Genomic DNA, 23,694 nt, shown 5'->3' with positions numbered 1-23,694 from the left:
AGAATAATTTGACATATATAAATGGAGGAATAATCTGGTTAATCTTACTCTTGCGCCATCGTTTCCAGGAGTACCCTCTGAACCTTTCTCTCCTACTGAACCCTGTTAAGTTGAGGTGAAACATGTTATACATTTGCACATAATGCACTCACTTAACTTGTGATTCATCTTCTTGTTTTACTTACTCGATCACCCTTAGGACCTGGAGGGCCAGAGATTCCCCTTTCTCCAGGCATTCCTTGAAGACCTGGAGGACCCAGATCACCAACAGTACCAGCAGGCCCGGGACTTCCCTGTGAACAATGCATTAGCATTCTACGTTTGTTTGGGGGATTATTTCACTTTTGAATACAATGACTAATAGCTGAGTCCTACAAAGCATACACACACACACACACACACATTCACACACACACACACACACACACACATATATATATGTGTGTGTGTGTGTGTGTGTGAGTGTGTGTATATATATATATATATATATATATATATGTGTGTGTCATAAATAAATCAATATGATGAACTTTTATTAATCTCTCATAGGAAAATGAAAAAATTAAGGAAATTAAACCACAAGAGGTTGTGTTTTACAACAATTTTTATCACAGCTAAGGCTATTCTTAGGCACAAAATGAAGCAGCTTATTGCTTTTATGAAATGGTGACAAAAATAATACTATAAAATCATTAATTTTTAAAATAATATTCACAATAAACAATTCTTACACCATGCAATGTAGTCTGTTAACAGTAAGGTCTGGCTGCTAAGCAACCTGGGCAAAGATTACGGTATTCAATGGATAGACCAATAGCCTAAGTGTAACCATTTTATTGGTTTAAAACCTGGCGCATTAATACAATTCGATTATTGTAATGTGGTCACAGGTGTGTATATAGAGGATTTTACAATGTCCTCAAATGCAGCTCAGCCAGTTAGATTTGTAAAACTGAAACTATAATAGTACAGAAGTCAGATTTACCTTTGGCCCATCTGGTCCTGGTGCTCCAGGGATACCCTTGGGTCCTTGCAATCCAGGAAGCCCAAGCTCCCCTCTCTCTCCTGGAGTTCCACGCTCTCCCTGTCACATATATACATATATGGTTAATATGTCTGCATGTATATACTCTCTCCCTGTTGAATATATACATGAATATCTGCATGTATTTTTATTAGCTTTGTTTCTGATTAAATTGTCCAACATATAACCAAAAGATTGCACACTACAATATATCTAATATGCAATTTAGATCTACTAGACTGTTGTTTTTAGTCAGAACATAACTCAAAACTCATACCGTAAAAAAAAGAACCACAGTTGAGAGCTCCCTGGAGCCAGTAACAGAGATTAAAATTTTATACAACATAGTTACAGTAAGAAGTAAAGAGGAAAACACAGCTCACCCTTGGTCCAAGTGGTCCCACAGGGCCTCCCTCACCAGGAATTCCCTAAAAGAAGGAAAAACTCAAGATTCTTATTGAATTTTTAATAGAAGATGCACTAGAATGGGCTCGTAAATAACTGAGACAGTTAGATAATATGATTTTGATATTATATTTCATTCATGTAAGCTCATAGTCTTACCTGATCACCTGGTTTCCCTCCCTCTCCAACTGGGCCTGCTGGCCCAGGCAGTCCCTGAGGAACAACATTAAAGTGGTTTACATACTCAGCAATATATATTTATCTAAGCAACATCTTGAAATTCTATATTTGAACTTTATCATGAAGTAGTAACTATTAATTGCTTACCTGGAAGCCATGCATTCCAGGGGGTCCCTGTTCTCCTCTGTCACCTGCTGGTCCCTATAATATTGGAGTAAAGCATCCAATACTGTTATTGCTGGTTTTGAAATCATTGTAATGCAAAAGAAATATAGGCTCAGAATGAAAGTCGCAAACTTACTGGAGGACCAGTGGGACCAAGTGGCCCAACCTCTCCTTCCTTTCCAGGTAGACCCTATATGCAAGCCAAGATTACATGATGAGTGCATTAAACATGATTTGTTATGCTTTGGAATGGTGTTATAGTTATTATTTATGGTACTTACTCGCTGCCCTGGAGGTCCTGGTGAGCCTTGTTCACCTGGTTTACCTGGATCCCCCTGAATTATGCCATAACGCAAAATTAGATTTCTTAGGGAATGTCAGAACAGTCAAAAAAATGTAGTTTATCAGGCAATAATTATTTATAAATGTAGAATGATCTTGATAAGTTGACTCACACTGAAGCCTCTGGGGCCTGGGAGTCCCATCGATCCTTCTGGACCTTTGGTTCCAATAGATCCTGGAGGCCCTGGGCGTCCATCTTCACCTGTTGGACCCTACAAGGAGCACAGCAACTATGTTTTGGCACAGTTATCAGGCAAGGGTATAACAGGTAGGAACTGATAAATTTCAGTAACATTTTTTTCGCTTCAGTGATGTTCCTGGAGAATAACTGCCATAACATTGAGGAAAAATAAAACAAAGTAATGCAAGCTATAGAATTCATTATCCCAGAAAGGACATTTAGCAATAAACAAGGAAAAGTCAAGCAAGTTATGGCTGTGAAATTTTGGCTGAACTTACTAGAGGTCCTGGCTTTCCCTCAGCACCCTGAACTCCAGGAGTTCCAGTCAAACCCTACAGTAAATCAGAATAGCAATATGTCATCAACAAAATCATCAAAAAGGGAGTAATGAGAAGTAATAAAAAAGAAGAATGTTTGTTGATTTTACCCTTGCACCTGGGAGGCCTGGTTCACCTGTTCTACCTGGATCTCCAGTAGAACCTTTGGGCCCAGGAACTCCTGCTATTCCACGCTCACCTACTGCACCCTTTGGTCAAAATTGATTGAAAATAATTATATTTTTTGATGGTGAAGTATTAGATGATTCGATTGTGTCATGCTTTTGATTATCTACTTACTTTGGCTCCTTGTAATCCGTCTTGACCAGGAAAACCACGATTTCCAGGAGACCCCTGAAATATTAATGAAACAAACCATAAAATGTAATTTGATCTGGCCAATGGTCATTCTTAACATGTGATAAAGAATAAAGAGAAAATCTGACTCACTCTCTCACCAACAGGCCCAGGTGGACCTACAGATCCAGGATCTCCTCTAAGCCCTCGCTTTCCCTCTTCTCCTTGAGGCCCAATCACTCCCTGTGCTCCTGAAGGACCCTAAAATATGAAGTGCATACTTTCTTACATCTAAATTTCTTACAGATTTATTCAGATCTCACAGTTTATCAGTCTATTCCAAATGCAAATCAATTCTTTTAATCATAACTTACTTGTTCTCCTTTAGGTCCAGCTTCTCCTTTAAATCCAGGAACACCAACGTCTCCCTAAACAGAGGTAAAGGTTAACTGAAAATATGATCTGCAATGAAGTCTAAATCCAGTTGATGTTCAGGAAGGTCAAAACGACTCTAAAACCTACATTTACACCTCAGTTAGGAATTACCTTTATAAAAAGCAACTAGGAATCTGAATGGATGCAGGCCTCTAAAACTTCTGTATATATTAATTCAAAGTCTCTGTTGTTGCATTACTGAATTATATAATGTTTGATACATCATTTCTGAATTACAAATTTCAAATGTAAAAGTACCACTTACACCTTGGCCTTTGATACCAGGCTGTCCAGTGCTTCCCTGAGGTCCTGGAGGACCAGGTGGACCGGGCAAACCAACAGGCCCCTGTGGTCCAACAGTTCCCTAGAAAAAAAAAAAAAACACCATAACCTTTAGGGTTTGTTTCTATAGGCTTTAATTCCTAGCTTTATTTCAGACACACCACATAACTGTAATCATAAATGCTCTTGTACATACCACTGGGCCTTTGGTGCCTGGACCTCCATCTGTACCCAATGGGCCCTATATTGTTCAAAATGTCATAGAGGTGCATCATAAAAAGTAAGATGTTGTTAATGCATGAGATCAACATGTTTCTGGTGAGAGGAAAATGGAAATTTTGATTGAATACGAACTTGTAAGCCAATTGGTCCAGGTCTGCCTTGTGCACCGGTCTCTCCTCTTGATCCCTGTGGTCCTTCAGGGCCTCTAACTCCTGTAGGTCCTGGTTGACCCTATTAAACAAAAAATAATGACTAATTAGAATCACAGATTTTTAAGTATACTGTTTTAGTGATTAATTTATGATGTTTATTATATAGATATGGATTATGGATATGGGTGATGGAAAGCATACAGATACTGGCATTATGTTACACCCCAAGAATATACAAATTGGGGAGGTAGTGACAAGATACAGATAAGATATAACAGCATATAATTGTTTGAGAATGTCTTGTTATATTTCTGTTTAGAATAAGGAATTACTGTTCTTGCTCATTGCTTACCTTCATACCTGGTGCTCCTGGATAGCCTGGAGATCCGCTAAGTCCCAAAGGACCCTAAACATCGTTGAAGATTTAAAGATCAATTTCAAAATTCAAGGCCTTTATTTTTTGCTCTCACAAATCTGTTAGTAAATCCACAATGTCTTACCATTGGGCCTGGTTTCCCAACATTTCCTTGAGCACCACGCATACCCTAAAGTGCAAAAATGAATACATTATGAATAATATCTATTGTCTAAACATATACAGTTCTAGATTACATTATAACTTGAACTAGAAGAAATTTATTTTTTTAAAATGAAATAAGCAATCATGGTTATGATAACACAAACAGCATAAGAGCTTTGTTGATATTAGCATAGTTAATACAAGTTGCTACATATTGCTAGCCTTGAGTAATGATTTCACTGATTTTATTGTTTAAAAGTAACAGCTATGCTAATAATAACAGTTAGCACAAGATGCTAATCATGACTAGCTGTGAGTAATTATTTTGGGTTTTTTTTGTTTACTTTATATGCACTTCTGACATTGTTTTTGTTGTTATACTCACAGGTGCACCACTTGGACCTGGGCGTCCTCTCTCTCCTGGCATTCCCCTTGGACCCTATATCGAGAAATAAAAGATGCTTAATCTGTCATTTTTAAACTGGTCATGAAATGAAATAGCCACTGGCACTCTGCGCTGCTAATAGATTCACTTCATCTGTGAAAAGATTATGTGAAAGTTTGAACTTGGCTTACCATGGGGCCGGGAGCGCCCATTGGACCTGTTCCGCCAGATTCACCCTGAGGGACAAACAAATGAAATGTTAATGGAAGAAGGTTGAGCACATATTCTGGGATTTATTACACCATAATGTAATCAAACATAATCAAGCTGCGTTTCTCTCAGCCAAACCGTGTAAGTGCCAGAAACCTGTTAGAACGTTACAGTGAATAAAGAATCCTAATGAACAAATTATACCTTTGATCCAACTGCTCCACGTTCTCCCTTTAGACCTTCTGGACCTTGGTGTCCCTGTAAAATAGAAAGGACATGGTTGTAATAGAAAAATCTGTCTTACAGATGATTTACATTAAATTTTTTTTTTTTTTAGCAAACTTAGTTTCATGTTCCACCACTAGTCTGCAAATCCTGCTGTGCAATTGAATTGTTTCCTCAGATGTAACTCAATGAAAAACAAATGGCTAAACTGCTGATTAGCTTATTTTGTTACAAAGAACAATATTCTGTAGTTAGCATTCATCTGGTTTCACAAATTTATACATTCTGCATGCATAAAAATTTACAGATATTTTCTGGAACAGGACATTCTAGTGATTGTCTTAAAATGATCATTTTTAATTAATAATTTACTTTCAATCTATAATTTGGGTAACAGGTTTGTACATTTAAGTGACCTTGTCAGTCAATAACACAATATTATTAAGAATCAGAAAAAAAGGGATTCCAATAATCTTCTTCTCATGATATTCAGGAAATCTGATGATGCAACTTTCTATTGAACATATGACTTGTGGAATGTTTCAAATATTTCATGGGATGAATGCGTTCAGGTAACCTGTACATTTTTCATAACATATAATGGACAACTAAAAGAAAAAGATGTTTCAAACGTGAGATGGTATAGTTACACATTAATGTGAAAATGAGATTTTAATAATTATATTTCAATGCAATGTATATTTATAATGGGCTGGGACAGGCAAAAATGAAAAAGGGACACATTACATATGTTTAAAATATCTCTTATGTTTGTAAAGGTATTGGTACCCCCATCGTGGAATCACCTATGTCAACTGGAATATTATTGATTCAAGTTATAACTAGTAATTTTCAAATGGAGTTATTGAATTCACTTAACAGGGGCAGAAAGTTTTTTTTTGGAGAAGCCAGATAAGAGAATGCCTACTGTTGTGATGATTAGGTCAAAGGAAAATTTTACTCACTCTGTGACCCTTCAGACCTGGAGGACCTGGTGTCCCAGGAAAACCTCTCGCTCCCTAAACCCAGAGATAATAAAAAAGATCAGTGTCTGTATATAGTTATAAATATCCTTCCAATAGCAATGCTTTAATGTAGATATGACAGATGGTTTAAACCGTACCGCAGATCCTGGGAATCCTGTCTCTCCTGTACTTCCTGATGTCCCTGGTTCTCCCTAGACAAGATATAGCAATTTTATTTGTACAGGACATTCTTTACATTCTAATGTTAGGCATCAATTAATCATTTAGATCATAGCCATATACAGACACATGTGTAGGACACAAAATGTTATGCAAATGTTCTACTCACATCGTCCCCAGCCTTTCCTGGAAGACCTTCGGGTCCCCTCTGACCACCAGGACCCTAGAGATCGAGAAGAACCTTTCTGAGATCTGTGGCCTCCCTGACATATTCTTCATAGGATAAGCAGTTTTGTTTTTTTTTTAAATATATCGTCTCCTTATATCTGAGCTATTGATGGCACAGAATGTGATAGCGGTTCTCATTCTGTCAAACCTTTTCTTATTAAAGAATTGGTGTATTAGCACTACATTAAGGCCTTGAGCTGATAAAATATTCCTGCAGTTTTCAAACTTCTGACTAAGACACGCTGTAGTCTGTGATGTGATACAAAAAAAAGCATCTTAATCATCCCTTGGTACATCAATTACAAGATAGTGGACAAAAAAACTGACCTCTCTCTCTCTCACTCTCTCTCTCTCTCTCTCACTCTCTCTCTCTCTACAGAAGAGAGAATGTAATGGATCTTTTTATGATTATCAATTAGGTTTTGTGCTGTTGTGTAGAACTTTATAAAACTCTGCAGACACTAAATTAGCATATAATCTAAAATTTATATCCATAATAGTTGCTGTTTTGCTTAAGGAATTTACCTCTACAGGTTTGATACACCACCTGAAAGCAGGATATCCTGGTCACTAGTAAAGTCACACTCTTTACTATATACAAAATGATAGAGTGAGCAATGTGCCAAGCAGAAGGAGACAGAATTAGTTTTTTATACAAATGTATTCAATAGTTTGATCATGGAAGGTAATTCTCTTAGTTAGCTCTATAGAAGCCATTGACCAGGCTCAGGCCAAACTCTACATTCTTGTTCAAAAATATTGACCCAGGGCAACAGAGTTGGACCTATATTTCTACTTTCATTGTAAACTGCATCTCTCTCACTGAAGGTACTGAGAAGCAGTGAGGTTCTAAAGCAATCGTCCTCAATCTTAACCTCAGGGAGTTTGTGTAGCTGCAGGTTTTCATTACAGCCAAATAAAAACCACATCTAATAGTTGTGTGAAGACCAAGATATATTGATTAAACAAGTGGGTTCAGGTGTAGCTCCTGCTTGGATGGATTGGAAACCTGCAGCCACAACAAGAAGATTGACGATCCTGATCTACAGTCAGTGAGTTTTGCTTCCGCAGTGGTATGGCTGGGTGATTTGAGGTGAAACAGTTACTGAAAGTTCTCTTACAAAAGCTTTTAGTTTCCCAGTGTCAAGTTATTTAAGACATTTTATTTGAATGTATAAAATCACTGTAAAGGCTTTTTTTTTTTTTTTTTTTTACAGGAAAGGACACAATGTGAAACACAATATGAATGTGAGTGGAAATAACATGTTGACTGTCGGTTTCTGGTTGACAGTTCTTACCAATTGTCCTGTTTCTCCAGGTTCACCAGGGGGTCCCTGAGGTCCTGGGGGCCCCTAAAGAAAAAGACAAGTAGAAGTGGAGTTATTAGAAGTTGTAAACTTGAAAACCTGATATTAATATTTTGATATGTTATCAAATATATGTTTGTTTTTGTTTTTGACTTACTGGTAGACCATTGGGCCCAGGTGGTCCTCTTGTACCTGCCTCCCCCTAAAAAGATCATTTAAAAAACGTACCAAAAAGGAACTCAGCTATTTACTTAGATAACATGGGTTTGCTCAAAGTTGTCAGCTACAGAACAAGGCCTGATCTGCTCTAGGAGGACATGTGACAAGATAGCATAAATGATATTTCTCAAGATGCCACAACCAAGGTCAAGTCAGATAGTTTAGATGAACTCACAATATTATCATTCTTGTCAATTATCTTTGCTAGCCTGCTATTTAGACATGGCAAATTTCAAGTTGTTCGAGACTTAAGGGTTTGAATCACTGCTTTTTACCCTTTGTCCAGGAATCATGGCATGCTGGCCTGCTGCTTTTTCACCTCCAAATCCTTCTGCCATCTGAGAGGACAGCTGGCCCTAAATAAGTAAATAAACAAATGACCAAACAAATAAACAAAAAATGCAGGAAATCAGATGCTATGCATGTTCTATGCATGCATTCATGTAATGTAGTTGAATTTTATGATGGGCAACATGGCACAATATGCAGTACACAAAAAATACAACAGTAAACACATACAAGTTAAAGTTCCATTAAAGGTATTACTTAAATTATATTTAAATGTCTATTTAAACATGACATCACAGTGACAGAAAAGAGCATTAATCATGGCATTAATGCTATGTTGTCATATAGGCTAGGCCTACTTTAACTAATTGAACTAGTCTGCTAGGTGCAATTGAAGAAATTATATTTTATTACATTTTCCTGTTCTCTTTCAAAGGAGCGGATTAGCATGCATTTAATTCAAAGCTTTTAGAAGTGTTGCTAAAATTTCCCCATAATTTTCCTAGGCAGTAATGAAAGCAGATGTTTCCCAAAGACCTTATTAATAAACCTCCACATTAACTTCAGGTCTGAATGGCCTTTTTTTTTTAATCAAAATAATAAGCAAACATTTATTGTATTATTTATTGTTTATTATATTTACTCCAGGAGGATGGCCTGGTGGTCCGGATTCTCCTGGTTGTCCAGGAATGCCAGGCTCTCCATCGTATCCAGCTGGACCTCTTGCACCCTACAACCAAGGAATGATTTAAAAAATATGTTTTGCATTCACATGTGTCCATATTGGTCATGGCCTAGCTTAGTGAGAGAAATGTTTCTGTTTCTTACAGGTCTTCCCTTGGGTCCCGGATCTCCCCTAAATCCTGGGGCGCCTGGTGGTCCCTGTTAATGACATATCAGTAAGGCATATTAATAACAAAAAAATGTCTGTTATAATGTTTTCTATGGATTAGTCCATTATGATTTATGATCATTCCTAAATAGGCAAATTAATTTGCTAGAGGGCAAAAAAATTAATTTGTTTGGAGAAAATACAATTGCCATGTTCTCTACTGCCATCTGGTGTTCCAGAGAACTAAAAATCAGATACCAGTACTGTATAACAAAAGTAGGAAGATAAGGTATCATGCGTCATCTACAATAGTTCTCTCTGTGGGATATCGATAAAATTTTTAACTGAACCACGTTCCTAGCTTACCATTGGTCCTGGTCGTCCTGGAAGTCCCGTTATCTGTAAGATATCATATGCATTTTTATGATATTGTTTACAATGTATCATCACATTATGTCACAACACATCAGCTTATGCATGCTGTTTATGTGATATATGATTCAAAATCATACATACAATTGGCACATCTCCAGGTTCACCCTTCTGACCCTGAAAATTAACATAAATTGTCTCAGTTACAGCATGCAAAACAAGACAGAATGGCTTTGCAAAATTTGTTGATCACAAAGGATAATTAAATACTAGAAAAAAGCTTACCTTATAGACTCTGTCTGAAAATGAAAACATGACACAAAGTAGGTCAGTCCTCCATGATCATTAATCAAATCAAATCATATTCAGCTATAGTAACAGATAAGAAATATGATACACCAGGGGTTCTCACATTCTTTTTAATTCATTCCACCCACAGAAACCCAAGGTAACATTGTTTATAGCACTATATTTGAGTTATTCAGTTCAAGTGACTAGTCAAACCAGCTAATAACTATAAGAACTCAATATTAATTATAATTACTTTGTTAATAATGGGTTGTGTTTTCCACCACTATAACAAAATGTAAAATAATAATAATAATAATAATATCACCTGGTGGTCCCCAGACCCCACTTTGAGAACTATGATAGATGCATGCTTATCTTATTACTAATTTCAAGTTTTAATACTGCACATACTGTTTTGGCCACCGCCGCCGCCACCGCCGCCATCTCTGTCCGGAGTGGTGCTCTGGCACACTGGGCAGCATTCACCTTCAGGAATGATGACCTTCTCACAATTGATCACCTCATCACACTGCACGTCATCGCACAGGATGGTGCCACTGTCGCACACACAGATCCGGCATGGCTCAGGTTTCCACACGTCTCGGTTGGTGTAGATCTGCCCATCCTCGAAGCAGCTGAGGTCATCTCCTGCAGAAAAGGAATGACCGTCTGAGGTCAGCAGATTTTCTTTTGCTTTTAAAATATGTAGTCAAGTCTGAAATGTTGTTTTTATATTGACCAGACAGGCACATATCCTTTCTATGGCATTTGTTTAAAGCCAAACCAAAGTGAGAAAAAGTAATTACTGGAAAAAGTTCTCTGGTACATGGTAATGGGTAGATGTACTCTAATTTTCTCCATAGATTTAAGCTGATTCATAAGAGCATGATCCAAGTCAACATTTTTAAAGAGTTCAAAAGGTTTTTAAAGGTTTTTTAATAATAATTTATTATTATTTTGATACAGTGTGTATTACATAGCACTCTAAAATCCCAGTAACACATAACACTATATTAGAAATGCTTAATTCTGCAGTATTGGAATATACTACTATAAATAGTAGAGATTTGCTGTATATGGTGTCCTATATAAACATATCAGCCAACTTCAATTTAATTAAATGCTAAACTGACCACAGAACAGCAGGTGGCATCCATGAGCTTCCTGTTCTACCTTTACTGGTACCTTTACCACAGAAATGTGCATCTCATCTACACCTCCAGGCTCACTGGATGAGAGAGAGCAGCACTGAATAATTGTTTCTGATGATGATATACAAATGTATGTATGGAGATGGATATAGGGTCACTACACTTCTGCACCAGTTCATAAATTAACATAACTTGTTGCTAATAAAATAGTTGATCAACCCCCAATCCCATAAAATATTAAGTACTGCCAGTGAAGGCACTTTTTTGACCAAACACAGCACTTTTTAAAAGCCGTCCAGGACCTAACTCAGATTCTTGCTCACCATACTCCTCTGATAAGAAAGGTATTTCTCATTCAATCTGGGAACTAGATCAAACAGTCATATAATTCACATTGCTTCAGGTACTTGAGGTTAAGAAATCATATTTACGTGCTCTTGGGCAAGAGACAACCAGGGCAGGAGATACTGTGAGTGAAAATCCAGGAAATGGCTGTATAAAGTGCTGTTTTGCAGTGAAAGGCTAATTCGCATGTGTGAAGGTGGTGGACTCACTTGAATTCCTTTTTGCCCTGAAGGGGGTTGGGATGTTGCAAGTATGAGTCATGCCAAGTTCCAGAGGGAGATCTGCTGTATCTGAGAAGGACCATATGGTCCAAAAGAACCTCACAGGAAGGACACGCACAAACACACAGAACTGGTAGGAACTTACCCTAGCAGTTTTATGTTTAAATCTGACCTGAATGATTTATAGTGTTTTCACGTCTGAGTCAGTGGTTCTGTGACAAAATCTTTCTTTTTATTAATGAAAGGTCAGAATTTTTTCCAAGACCAGATTAACGACTCATAAATATTGGTCTATTCTCAGTTCCTGTCTTGGGAAGCAGAAATGTCTATTTTAAAATGCAAGCACTAACCAAAATTCACAATGGTCTCATAAAGGTAGACTAAGCCTTAAAATCAAATAACAGATAGATTGTAATCAGGATATAGTGTACATTTAGGGTAAAAAAAAAAGGCACAGTTTGAAAACCAAGCAGAGCTATTGACAAGTACAACAAAAAAGTTGGAAAATGTCGTCTTGCTATAGGGTGTTTTTTGAGAATAGTTTGAGGAGCATTAGAAATTTATGTGGAGAGAAGTGCAGTTCACAAGCCAATTCTGAAAACCACACCAGTGGGCTTCTGAGAAATCTCCTTTTTTTCCTAATTCATTGCAGACCCTGCAGTTTTAACCGACGTGTCTAAAGGCACTGACGGCAGTGGGCGCATGACCCTTTAAGCGTTTCTCCTGATGCTGATTTTCCAGCTCGCTGATATGCCCATTTAGCTGTTGCTTATGCTCAGAATTTGTCTTGTGTCAGTCCAGGGCTTGAGTCCAACCTAAAGAAACGAAGCCCTTGCTCACTTCCCCTGAAAATTGCAAGAAATGCAAAGTTGCTGTTTTTTTTGTAACTCTTAATTTAAGACAGTGATGCTTAGTCACAATTCTTTGGTAGTGACTGAAAAAAAATAACTGTAAAACTTTGTGGTTCAAACTGATTAAATTTTGGATAGGCTGAGCTCAAAGGGAATACACTTTGGATCTGATTTATACTGACGTGTAAAATCCCACACCCTCACACTCTAGTTTCCTGAGATAACACAATCTAGTGCTATTCCAGCTCCATGCAGTTCCACCAATACATGCAGAACCTAGGGGGTAAACTGTGAAACATATTAAGCAGTTGCAGAAGGCTAGGGGGAGCAAAAGTATTGCTTTATGTGTTTTTCCCATCTAGGATGGGAATGCTTATGTACTGTGTTCAGGGATTTCTCTTTGGCCTCAGTTTCTAAAGGTTTAGAAAATGACCCTATGGAAACAGTGACTCATTTAATAGAATTTGTTTTTCCAGCTACAGCTATAGACATGTTTCCGAGAGAGATGAAGCACATTCATCAGCCACTGAGCCTTGCATTTTTTTTGTCCACACTACAGCAAATGTTTAACTTCAATTTGATTTGGCAAAATCTTACACTTTTAGAAAAAAAATAAAGGTTAATTTTTTTTAAAGAGAAAGAAACCACATATTCTTACATATACAATTACAAGACAGTAAAATTCATTTCTTTGCATTTCTCAGCTTGTTAGAAAACAGGGTCACAGGGTCAGTCGTGATACAGTGCCCTTGGAGCAGAGAGGGTTAAGTGCCTTGCTTAATTGCCCAACAGTGGCAGTCTGGTGGTGCTGGGGCTTGAATCTTGCTCGTGACCTTCTGATCAGCAGCCTAGAGCCTGAATCATAGAGCCAACACTGCCACCCAAGGATTTCTTGGTTTGTCCCTCTGGAAGAACCTTTAATGGCTGAAAGATTTCCCATCAAAAGCATCCAAAGTAGAATCCATTTAGGAATCTAGGAACCCTTAACTATCCAAAAATCCTTTGTGGAACATTTTATTTAAGAGTGTACACTTTTTCAAATAAAAGTGCCAGAAAACATTCTACAGACCAACTGGCTAGACCAGGGGTTCTCAAACTTTTTGTAGCCAGGTGTAACTTTAACTGTAAAATAAACTCCATGAACCCCCTCAGTACAGATTTTGTTTTATGAAACTAATCCAACTATTCAAATACATTATTCTGACTCTTTATTGGACCCACTCTTTATTGCACCTTTTTTCCATGAACTTTCCACCAACAGAACACATTACGTCCAAGTTGACATTGAGTCATTTTTGAGTTATTGAGATTTGGATTTTTCATTTCAAGTGATCAGTTAAATGGGTTAACTATAAAAACTATTATATTTATAAATATAATAAATAGTGGATTGTGATTTCCACCACTGTAACAACATAAAAAAAAATCATGGACCCCTTGGTTATGATTGATAGACCCCTGGGGCTCCCCACTTTGAGAACCCCTGGCCTTGAAAACCAATTTTAGGTTCCCAAAAGAACCTTTCACTGCATGGGTCAATACAGTGTACACATTTAAGATATGAAATGATTCCAATTTTTTTTGTGAGAGGTGCAAAGGGTTGTTTTTAAGGCATCAAAAATGGTAATCCTATGGGATTGCTCTAAAGAACTTTTCCTTGCCTCTTTATTTTTTAGTGTATAAGAAGAGAGAAGAGTCCCAAGTGTCTATACTTCTGCAGGGGCTGAAAGCTCATGAGTCTTAAAGTAATAAAATTGTGCTTAGCACCCTTATGGGTTATTTGTTTGTACCCCTGAGAAAACCTTTAAAGTTTCTTTGCAGAATACTACAGCTGAGTATTTCCATATCATAAGTAGTTCAAATTTTTCAATGAACACTTGAAGAACCCTTAAAGGGTTTTCTATCTAAACATCCAGTCGAACCTTTGACCTCACACATAGTCAGACTCACAGACTTGTTCTTGACCGACACACCTCTTTATGTTCCCTCTTTGAGGCACATTCCTTTTGTAACGGAGACGAGATTTGTATGAATGAGATGCTCAGTCATCCACACTCCCATCACAGCAAATGCTCTTCTAAGTGGTTTTAAAACCTATGATTATACCAAAACCTCCATCTCCTTGGTCAAGTCAGGCTGGTTTCTCAGAGGTTAAAGCACTGATTTAGACATAGAGATCGGACAGCTTTGAGGTTTAAGAAACCTCACAATGTTCCTCTGGTTTGGACACAGCATACATGCTGAGGTGTAGTAGCCAATCCTAAATGAAAATGGACCTGATTGCCATTTCTAGGATAGCAATTAGTCTTGATTTTCAGATGTCTGCCCCAGGACTTTCATCGTACTTGCCAAGAAGTGCCCAGATATAATCAAGCTTAAATTTCCCAAAAGCCTCACTGCACAAATTGTAGCATGAGCATCACACTCTCTACCATTTAAAATGAACTTATCTCTACATTGCTTTAAGAAAACTAGGGCCCGGTCTGTATGGAAAAATCATTTCAAGTTGACAGATAAGTTAAGCATTTTCAGTATGACAAAAAGTGTTTTAGAACATGCCAGGTGGTAGGTAACTCTGTGGTTAGCACTGTGGAAAGAAAATCAATGTGCTATCGGAAATGAGACATTTGAGGGTAACAAGTTCTCTACTGGCTTTCAGAGTATCAAGCTCACACACAACAACCCCATGTTTCCTCAGTCTAATATACTCTTCCAAGGGTGTAGTGTACCAGAAATAGCCTCCCAACACACTTGGCTTGTCAAAATGTCCAATCCAATGTGGCTGCACAGAACATTGTGATATTTTTCTGGATTTGTACCTGATTTTCTTCCAATTTTAATGATTTGCCAATTCCTATCACCCACTAGTTCTAGTCCTCCAAGACATGTACTACCTCATGTTACAATTTTGCAGTGTCACAGGGCAAATGAATGCTTACTAATGCCAAGAGGTATTATTCAGGACAGTTAGCATCAGCTAGTATCATTTTAAATGACATTGAGGTAATGCCATTCTTTCCACTCAGAGACAATGATAAATTATGCTGGCTTCTATTCCCATCAATGGCTGTGGCCTCATGTGGATTTGAACTCTCAATTTCCCAACAACAGGGTGAACTTTTTTTTTTATTGTTCTACCCAGGAACCTTGTATTATGTATTTATTCCTAAACAAAAATGTACTATATTGCATATGCATATCTATTGTGGCCTGGTAAATCCTGTTAAATGTCACTGCGACTGAATTCTGGCAAACAGCCAATAATGGCACAAAAGGGTTTTTCTGTCAATAATATACTTTTTACACCTGCACTCAAATAAACATGATTTTCCCAGGCCACCACACATCTACTGTTCAATATATTCTAGTTATAAAAAGACAGACATTATAATAAAGCTAAATGTGGATGGTCCATGTCCCCATCGCAGTCTGGACACATTGCAGGCTTTCACTCTTAATTTACAGTTTCCAAAGCCTCCCTGAATGTGATCTGAGTTTCCCTGAAGGCAGACGTTCTCTACTAGTTAGCTGACAGACTTCTTTCCACTGTCCCACCTCCACATCCCACTCTTGTCGGCTTTACTTTACTCTGAGAGGAATCAGTGTAGGATCTGCTATGCCTTGAAGTTTGAGATAAACATGAGAGGCTTTGCTCTGAAATAAAGCACATGTGGTGACTGTGCTCATTAAAGACACACTTTAAGGGCTAAAAGGCACTCAGAACCATCTGGAACCAAGCAGTTTTCTAGGTCAGCAGAACTGTTATTGGGTAAAATATATGGAAAAGAGTCTCCTTGAATCTCAGATCTCCCTGATTCTCAAAAACATGATATGGTTTTGGGTCCAAGTTTGAGGTCTAATAAATTGAATTTTAGACAGAAAAAATTGAGAAAAATGATGAAAGTGATGAAAATTATGAAAAGTCTCTTGTAGTCTATAGTAGTGCACTGTAGTAATGTAGAGTATGCTCTGGGTGCCCTATGACCATGCAACTGGTGCCTTTTTTTCTCAAATAAATTATAGTTTTTTTTAATTATAGTAAAACACAGAGTCAAGATAACATGTAATCTATGGTATCATTACAGATTTTCTAAATAAATACCAGGATGAAGATTAAAGCTCACCAAAGATCTTCAAGTGGTTATTCTTCTGCCATCTGTGGCAATTTTGCTGCTTTTCTGGTTGTGATCACAATGCCTTAACTTTTTCAGAAGTCCAACATAATTACATGTTGTTTCCCAGTTTTATCATTCAAATGAACATTAAAAAGTCAGTCGCTGGGAAGACACACAAATTCACTTCACTTTTAGTTCCCACTTTTGTCTCATGAAAATTATACCACTGGTATTTTTACTCATGAGTAAACTCCAAAAGCTAGAACACAATGCAATCCATCTGCACAAACACACTTGTCTGAAATGTTTTAGACTACCTTCATACTCTCATTTGCAGCCTTATCATGCATGGGACTCTGGGTGATGTCCAAACATTTGTTTTCCATATCCTCTCATGTGGAAAATCCACACGCATCTTCCAAGAACGTATAGGCAGCCTTCCGTTTGCTCATTCCATATCAACAACAGTTCTCTCTCTGTAAGCTGTTTATGCTTCATGCTTGAGGCCCCGGTATTTGTTTATATGCTCAGGGAAAGCTTATTATCCCTAGCATATTAGTTCAGGCCTAAGTATGTCAAGAATGAATGTACACAAGCACAGTAAGAGTCTACCTTCAAGGAAAAAAGCATAGACATAAGGGAATTAGAGACTTTTGTATGCTGTCCCCAAAACATTTATTCAAACAATATCGATTATTTGAGAACATAATGTTATTTTAGGTTTAAAAATGTTTATAAGTCTTAATACTTATGTATTTGAGTCACACACACTCTCATAAGTGCTTTAACATATTACCTCTTTGCTCTGTTGATGCTGCATATAAACCAAAAACAGCATGTGACTGCACATGACGATATTTCATTCTAGGATTCACTGGCTTGTATTAATATTTACAGAGCCTGCACTGCTGCCCTTTATACAAATATGGTACAGATGCTGGAGGATAAATTGTCCAAGTGCCATGACAAAAGTGCCATGGACGATATGTTATCTATGTTTTCTGCTTCCAGTAATATTTTTGTCTGAAATTAACTTCACAACATTTTTCACATAAAATACCTGATAGGAAAACCCAATAAAATTGATTCAATTCTATTATATTTAATTTTTTTAGTGCTTTTAACAGTAGACATGGTGACAGAGAAGTATTACAGAAGTACAGATGTAAATTTAGGTTCCTTAATTACCAAGCCAGAGGCGACAGGGACAAGGAAAATTTCCCTAAGACGACATAAGGAGAAAATGTTGCGAGGAACCAGATGCAAAAGGGAACCCTTCCCCTTCTGGGTGAAGCAGTATACAGGTGCAGAAGAGTAAAACCAAACAGTACTAGGTTTGTGTTGGAATGATGTTCAGTATGAGCATATTGTGAATGCTGGGATGAGTACAGGTCTTGAGGACAGTCTTTATGACTACAGCAGCAGTTCTTGAAAACAAAAGAAACAACAATGACGTAATGACATTCATATTTATACAATGTGTCCAGTCTAGCTTTTCATAAAACACATGCATCATATTTCTTTCCAGCCGACGGATATAAACCGAGTCCATATTTCCTGCAGTGCTTTTTCCAGTCTCATTATTTTTACAGTCTCTGTTTTCTAAGCCTATACGTGACAGCTCACAGAGTCCCCACAGCTGCTTTGCCACAACTCTGGAATACTTTGCTTTCTTCTGCAGGCTCAGCCCCAAAGCAAGAGTGTCTTTCATAAATATTTACTCCAAGCTGACCAGCACTAAAAGATTCCCCTTCACTTTATTAGCACTTCTTTGTCCATCTCTACCTTTAAAAGCACATGGTACTTGTGGCTGTTTGCTCCCAGAATGCAAATACAAAGACAAAAAGGAAGCCATTTTGAACAAGCCCAGGCCTGAGCCCTCTGGTTTTCACAATTCAAACACAAGGTGTATGCTCTGAAGGCTAAGAAAGTGCAGAGCACTCTCAAGGGGCCTCGTAAGAGGCCAGAGCATCTCATAAATCTCTGCCCTGGGTCAATGATGTCAACTTTTTAGGAGAGGTAGGGGTTGGGGGGTTAGGGGATGCAAAGGGTTGGGGGGTTAGGGGATGCAACTGATACCTCTGTGAAATTTTCAAATTTTATACAAACCATGGTCAAGCAGATATTATGCAGGGATTAAACAGGATTGAACCATTGCATGTCACTGGAGTGGTACCCTTTTGTACCTTATGTCTCTTTTACCTGGGAAAATGAATGTAGTGGACCTTTAAATCTTATTTATTTACTGCTTAATTATGTACATTCAGTTAGTATTTGTTTTAAGCTTAATAATAATGTATAAATATTGCTATACAAAGTGATCGTAAAATAATATAAATAATATAATAATAAAGAATAATGTATACAATTAAATATAAATTAAAAAATTCTAAGAGTTATAAAATATAAACTGAATAGAAAATGAAAATATAAACACCAAAACAATCAAATGCTATATTTAAAAATATATTTTTGAATCTTTTTTCAAAAGAGTTTATGGAGGTTGATTGCTTAATAATAAAGTGGTATTCAGTTTTGAAGCATAGTAACAAAAAGAGGCCTCTCCACATTTCTGTATTTTACAGAAGGTATTTCTACAAGGCAATGCATGGCAAAGCAAGTACATAACAAGTGTGAAATTGCTTTTTCACTCTTAGTATGGAAAAAAATTTGCACTTTGAACGACATTGATGAAAAAGCCAAAAAGCAAAACTCCACTTCAAGTAAAAAAAAAAAAAGTATAATGCATTTTGCAAAGTGAACACTGGAGCTTGTGGTCCCATGATTCAACTGCGGAAATTAAATCATAGCAAAAAAAAAGTATCTGAGTTTTGCATGCTGAGAATATTGTAGGCGGCAAGTAAGAGCTCTGTATGTTCACGTGATCTAGAAGGTCAAGTCACTGAACAAATGTTGCAATCTGGAAACAGGGAAAAATGCTAAGACATGCCTTCATCCAAATGGGAAACCTTAGTATTTGCAGTAATTCGTCAAACTAGTCGATGTAGTCCATTGTGCATGGAAACAGTGTTTAAAAATGTGAAAATGATGCTGCTGAGGATCATGCTTGATTGTTTTCATGATCTGGCAGCACTCAACTCTTTTAAGCTTATGCATACTTTTCCTAATAGTCATGAGCAGCTGGTTTGGCGTTGTGTTGTGTGAGAAGCTTATTCCGGATGGAAGGGATTACCTCTCTAACTTCACATAATTTTTTTTTTTCAACAGAAGATTTTTCAATTTTTGTCAAAAATCAAACCACATGAATGCCATTATGAGTAAAGGAAGTCGTGTATGCAATGTAGCCCTAGTGGACATCTTCTATCAACTATATTTAAAGCATTTTCAAACATTGGTCAAGCATTTATTATCAGAATACTATGGGGATTACTATTATGCATTAGTTATGAAGAATATTATAATAAAAATGTACAATTGTACAAGAAATAACTTTAATAAACTCTGCAACCTCTTCATTCTTGATGAGAATTAATAAAGCAAAATATTGCTTCTGTACATTGTACAATGTACAGTTAAGTTACATTTTTATTACTTTGCACTATGAGAAAAAAAAAAGCACATGGGAATTTACCCCTGTTCAGACCTAGACATTAAACATCCCTCTGCCCACAGGAAATACCGGTCTAAGGGCAACTTCCTGCAGGGCAGACAACGCGAGAACAAGCTCACTAACAAAGTGATGAATCTCCTCCTTTAACAAGAGGCCAGGTTTTTTTTTACATTTCTTTTGCCTCATAGCACATAAGCAATAAAGCTAGAAATGAGTACACAGTAAACTGGATTCTGCACTATTTTCATTGATACAATTAAGCTAAATATAGTTAAGATCATGCGATGCAGCTGTCCTTATCAGATTAGAACCATCTACTTATTTAATTTTAAATGCATTTTTAATAAAAGCCATTACGCCCAGCATGAATAACACACTACACTGTTCTGAATAGCTTATAAAGGCATTCCCAAGTGTTTCCACAAACCAGGGTATAATACATGGCTTCAGTTTGGTTCCTTGCTTGATTTCTTTTTAAAGATTGTATTGATCAAAATCATGTTCTTGACTTTCAGCCGAAAAACAAAAGGCAAATTAATAACAAGGCGACATGTGTTACTCAATTTAAATGTAAATTACAACTTAAATACAAGATGAGTGTTTTATTGGACAGCAGAAGTATCTAGCCAAAACATATGGCAGCACAGTGCTGTTTTCCGTAAGCTAACACCATCAAACCTGCCTTGGCCCAAAACTTACTAAACCATGCAGACATTTCCACATAAACTGGTCCGGCGCTGAGGGACTAGAGATGGGTCCATGATTTGCAACACAGTCTTGTTACCATTCCAAAAAGCACAGTGTGTTATAGTGTTTAGATGACTTCATTTACTGCAGTTCCAAAGTGTTGTTTGAGCTTTTGTCAGACGTTCAGTGTGACTTTTGTTTTGGTGTAGGATTTGACACCCAGTTTGTTTAATTTACTGTCATGTCAAAGTCCTTGAGGAGAGAATTCAATAGTAAAAAAAATTGTTTCGTAAGATGCTAATCTAAAGTTTTTTTACTCAGAGAAATCATTCAGACAACAGAAGGTACCTGCTCTATCACTGTCAATTGAAAGCAGACTGAACCATTACATGTGTACACCAATAATTATAAAGATGCAAACAGTGCCACTAAATTCTGAATCTTCAGTAGCTTTTGAATTTATAAGACTTAATTCTAATAATTCAGCATTTTCATTATCATTTCTATAGAAGTAACTTACACACATACACTCTCCAAATAAACAGATTAAAACATGTAATTGTTATGGTAAAGTCTTCTGTGAGGAGGTTTATTTAAACTCATTTTTTTGAAATGAGTTTATTTAGCATTTTTGGAATGAGTCTCCCGTGTCAGCACTTTGTAACAATCAGTGGTAAAGCTGTAATATTAAGTTTTCAGACACTGGAAATTTAAGAACGTAAGTCTCTGTGCTTTCTCGGGAATATGACAAGCTGTGTTTTTTGTCTTATTAACTTCAAGATAGAAACAAAAAGAGAGACTGATGAGGGAACGATTGTTTATAGCTGCTATAGTGTAAGCAAGAACAGGAACTAACTTGTTTTATGTATGTTTCACAACATTAAATGTATCTATAAACAAATAATGTGTTCTTTATTAAATAAAAAAATTGCCGTGGTATAAGAGGATTAAAACATTTCAGGATGTATAATCAACGTTGGGGTGGTAACAGTAACTCCACTTTGTGTAAGGCCACATCACACTGCCCTGTTTGTTCATTATTTTCCTATGACAGCTCGCCCTGTGATGTTTAACATATTTAACATCATACAAATGCTATTGTAAAGGATATTTGAGGAACTGTCTTCTATTAGAAACCGGCAGAAATAAAAAGCAACCCTGCACAAGCCATGAGACCACATAGATGTTATCATTTAAATGCATCATTTTATCTAGCAGTGACCCCAAATCCAGACATTTTGCTTGTCATATGAACTTTGGAGCATGCTGTAACAGATGCTGGATGTTAAAGTAAAACATCCTCATCCACAAGAGTAAACCATTTACAGCCATCTACTTCCCATGAAATCCACAAGAACCAAGACCACACTATAAAATCCCTAACATATGTACTTTGCGGACACCTGCTATATTTATATGAACTATGTATAATGATGGTACAGTCCATGACGTCTCGACTGACAGCTTTAAAATAAAGAATAAAATAAAAATCAAATGAGTAGATTCCTGTTGTTGTTCTTCTTTCGGCTGCTCCCATTAGGGTTTGCCACAGCAGATCATTGGTGCACATATTTGATTTGGCACAGTTTTTCTGCCAGATACACTTCCTGATGCAACCGGCACTGGGAGTGCACTGTCATATGCAACCCCTTGTGCTGGGAATAGAGCCCGGGCGGTGGTGAGAGCGCCGAAGCCTAACCACTAGTCCTCCAGGGACCCCAAAGGAGCATAGATTGCTTATAAAAAAAATTCATTTAATTAAATAATAAATACAGTGAACAATAAACAACAAATTAAAAACATTTGTATAAAATAAAATTTAAAAAATAATCAGGATACACTCCCTGATTATTCCTCTCACTTCCCTCACTCCCTGTCCAGGTCTCCACAACAAGTAATTTAGAACTGTTAATAGTTTTAAAATGTCCTAAATGAGTATAAATTTGATTTAGATATAATTTTTGTTGAAATAATACGCATGTATTAACAGTATTGCTGTTATTGCCAGAAGATTTTACAATACTATAAAAATACAATGACTGTAGTGTTCAAAATATGTCACAACCTGTAAATATTGTATAAATAAGGGAAACCTGGTTGAGCTACACAGGGGCTGTACATAGGGGCTGTGTATACGTATATTAAGGTAAATACTGTTCTTCATTGGTTTTCTGGGTTCTCAAGGGTTCTTGGTTTCCTAAAAGGGATCCTTCTTGGAACCACTCTGTTGTAGAGTTCTACATACAGCCTTCAGTGGTTTTTGTGAGTATAAGCTTGTAAACCCATCTCAGGGACCCTGGATTTCTAAACTCCCCCCTGATGATATGATGGAGAATATCAGTGAGGATAATCAGCTGTGGGGGATTTCTTGCTATTACCTTTCCTCAATCCCTATCCTTATCTTATCTTATATAGTCCAGCTCTTTTCTCTGCAATCTGCTAGTCCTATTTGGGAAAAAAAAAGGCACTGTAAAGAGTTATTGCAAACAAAGCTAATGGTAATGCAAAGGTAATGCTAGCTCCTAGTATGCCAGTTATGTTGGGGATCATTATCATTCTTGATGCAAAGCTAGCCTACACCCCCGAATGCAAAAGTCAACAATATGTTTCCACAAACGCTGAATCATGTGTATGCCACATATTGGCTGATCTGCTAGAGGAAAATTATGCTCTGTCCCCAAAACTGGATATGAGGGATTGGGATAATTGCTAGTTACATCCCATATCCA

The 23,694-nt window shown here is 37.1% G+C and overlaps 1 protein-coding gene across 1 annotated transcript in view; it reads right to left on the bottom strand.

The window, feature by feature from the left end:
- col5a2a (collagen, type V, alpha 2a) overlaps nucleotides 1-23,694 on the bottom strand; it is a 39,019-nt gene that overhangs the window by 9,760 nt on the left and 5,565 nt on the right. Inside the window, exons 2-35 of the mRNA XM_026911230.3 lie at nucleotides 10,436-10,672; nucleotides 10,019-10,032; nucleotides 9,878-9,910; nucleotides 9,728-9,760; nucleotides 9,358-9,411; nucleotides 9,173-9,259; nucleotides 8,517-8,597; nucleotides 8,180-8,224; nucleotides 8,014-8,067; nucleotides 6,657-6,710; nucleotides 6,466-6,519; nucleotides 6,308-6,361; nucleotides 5,322-5,375; nucleotides 5,099-5,143; nucleotides 4,908-4,961; nucleotides 4,503-4,547; nucleotides 4,355-4,408; nucleotides 3,983-4,081; nucleotides 3,825-3,869; nucleotides 3,612-3,710; nucleotides 3,286-3,339; nucleotides 3,065-3,172; nucleotides 2,915-2,968; nucleotides 2,725-2,823; nucleotides 2,576-2,629; nucleotides 2,230-2,328; nucleotides 2,056-2,109; nucleotides 1,911-1,964; nucleotides 1,757-1,810; nucleotides 1,589-1,642; nucleotides 1,408-1,452; nucleotides 986-1,084; nucleotides 186-293; nucleotides 49-102 (exon numbers count right to left, since the gene is read on the bottom strand). Coding sequence (XP_026767031.1) covers nucleotides 49-102; nucleotides 186-293; nucleotides 986-1,084; nucleotides 1,408-1,452; nucleotides 1,589-1,642; nucleotides 1,757-1,810; nucleotides 1,911-1,964; nucleotides 2,056-2,109; nucleotides 2,230-2,328; nucleotides 2,576-2,629; nucleotides 2,725-2,823; nucleotides 2,915-2,968; nucleotides 3,065-3,172; nucleotides 3,286-3,339; nucleotides 3,612-3,710; nucleotides 3,825-3,869; nucleotides 3,983-4,081; nucleotides 4,355-4,408; nucleotides 4,503-4,547; nucleotides 4,908-4,961; nucleotides 5,099-5,143; nucleotides 5,322-5,375; nucleotides 6,308-6,361; nucleotides 6,466-6,519; nucleotides 6,657-6,710; nucleotides 8,014-8,067; nucleotides 8,180-8,224; nucleotides 8,517-8,597; nucleotides 9,173-9,259; nucleotides 9,358-9,411; nucleotides 9,728-9,760; nucleotides 9,878-9,910; nucleotides 10,019-10,032; nucleotides 10,436-10,672 — 2,285 coding nt within the window. The remainder of the gene's footprint in view (nucleotides 1-48; nucleotides 103-185; nucleotides 294-985; nucleotides 1,085-1,407; nucleotides 1,453-1,588; nucleotides 1,643-1,756; nucleotides 1,811-1,910; nucleotides 1,965-2,055; nucleotides 2,110-2,229; nucleotides 2,329-2,575; nucleotides 2,630-2,724; nucleotides 2,824-2,914; nucleotides 2,969-3,064; nucleotides 3,173-3,285; nucleotides 3,340-3,611; nucleotides 3,711-3,824; nucleotides 3,870-3,982; nucleotides 4,082-4,354; nucleotides 4,409-4,502; nucleotides 4,548-4,907; nucleotides 4,962-5,098; nucleotides 5,144-5,321; nucleotides 5,376-6,307; nucleotides 6,362-6,465; nucleotides 6,520-6,656; nucleotides 6,711-8,013; nucleotides 8,068-8,179; nucleotides 8,225-8,516; nucleotides 8,598-9,172; nucleotides 9,260-9,357; nucleotides 9,412-9,727; nucleotides 9,761-9,877; nucleotides 9,911-10,018; nucleotides 10,033-10,435; nucleotides 10,673-23,694) is intronic.

This window comes from Pangasianodon hypophthalmus, chromosome 5 (assembly GCF_027358585.1).
Source record: "Pangasianodon hypophthalmus isolate fPanHyp1 chromosome 5, fPanHyp1.pri, whole genome shotgun sequence".
Classification (NCBI taxonomy): domain Eukaryota; kingdom Metazoa; phylum Chordata; class Actinopteri; order Siluriformes; family Pangasiidae; genus Pangasianodon; species Pangasianodon hypophthalmus.
The sequence above is the reverse complement of the archived record's forward strand: the minus strand, read 5'-3'. Positions and strand labels throughout refer to the sequence as shown.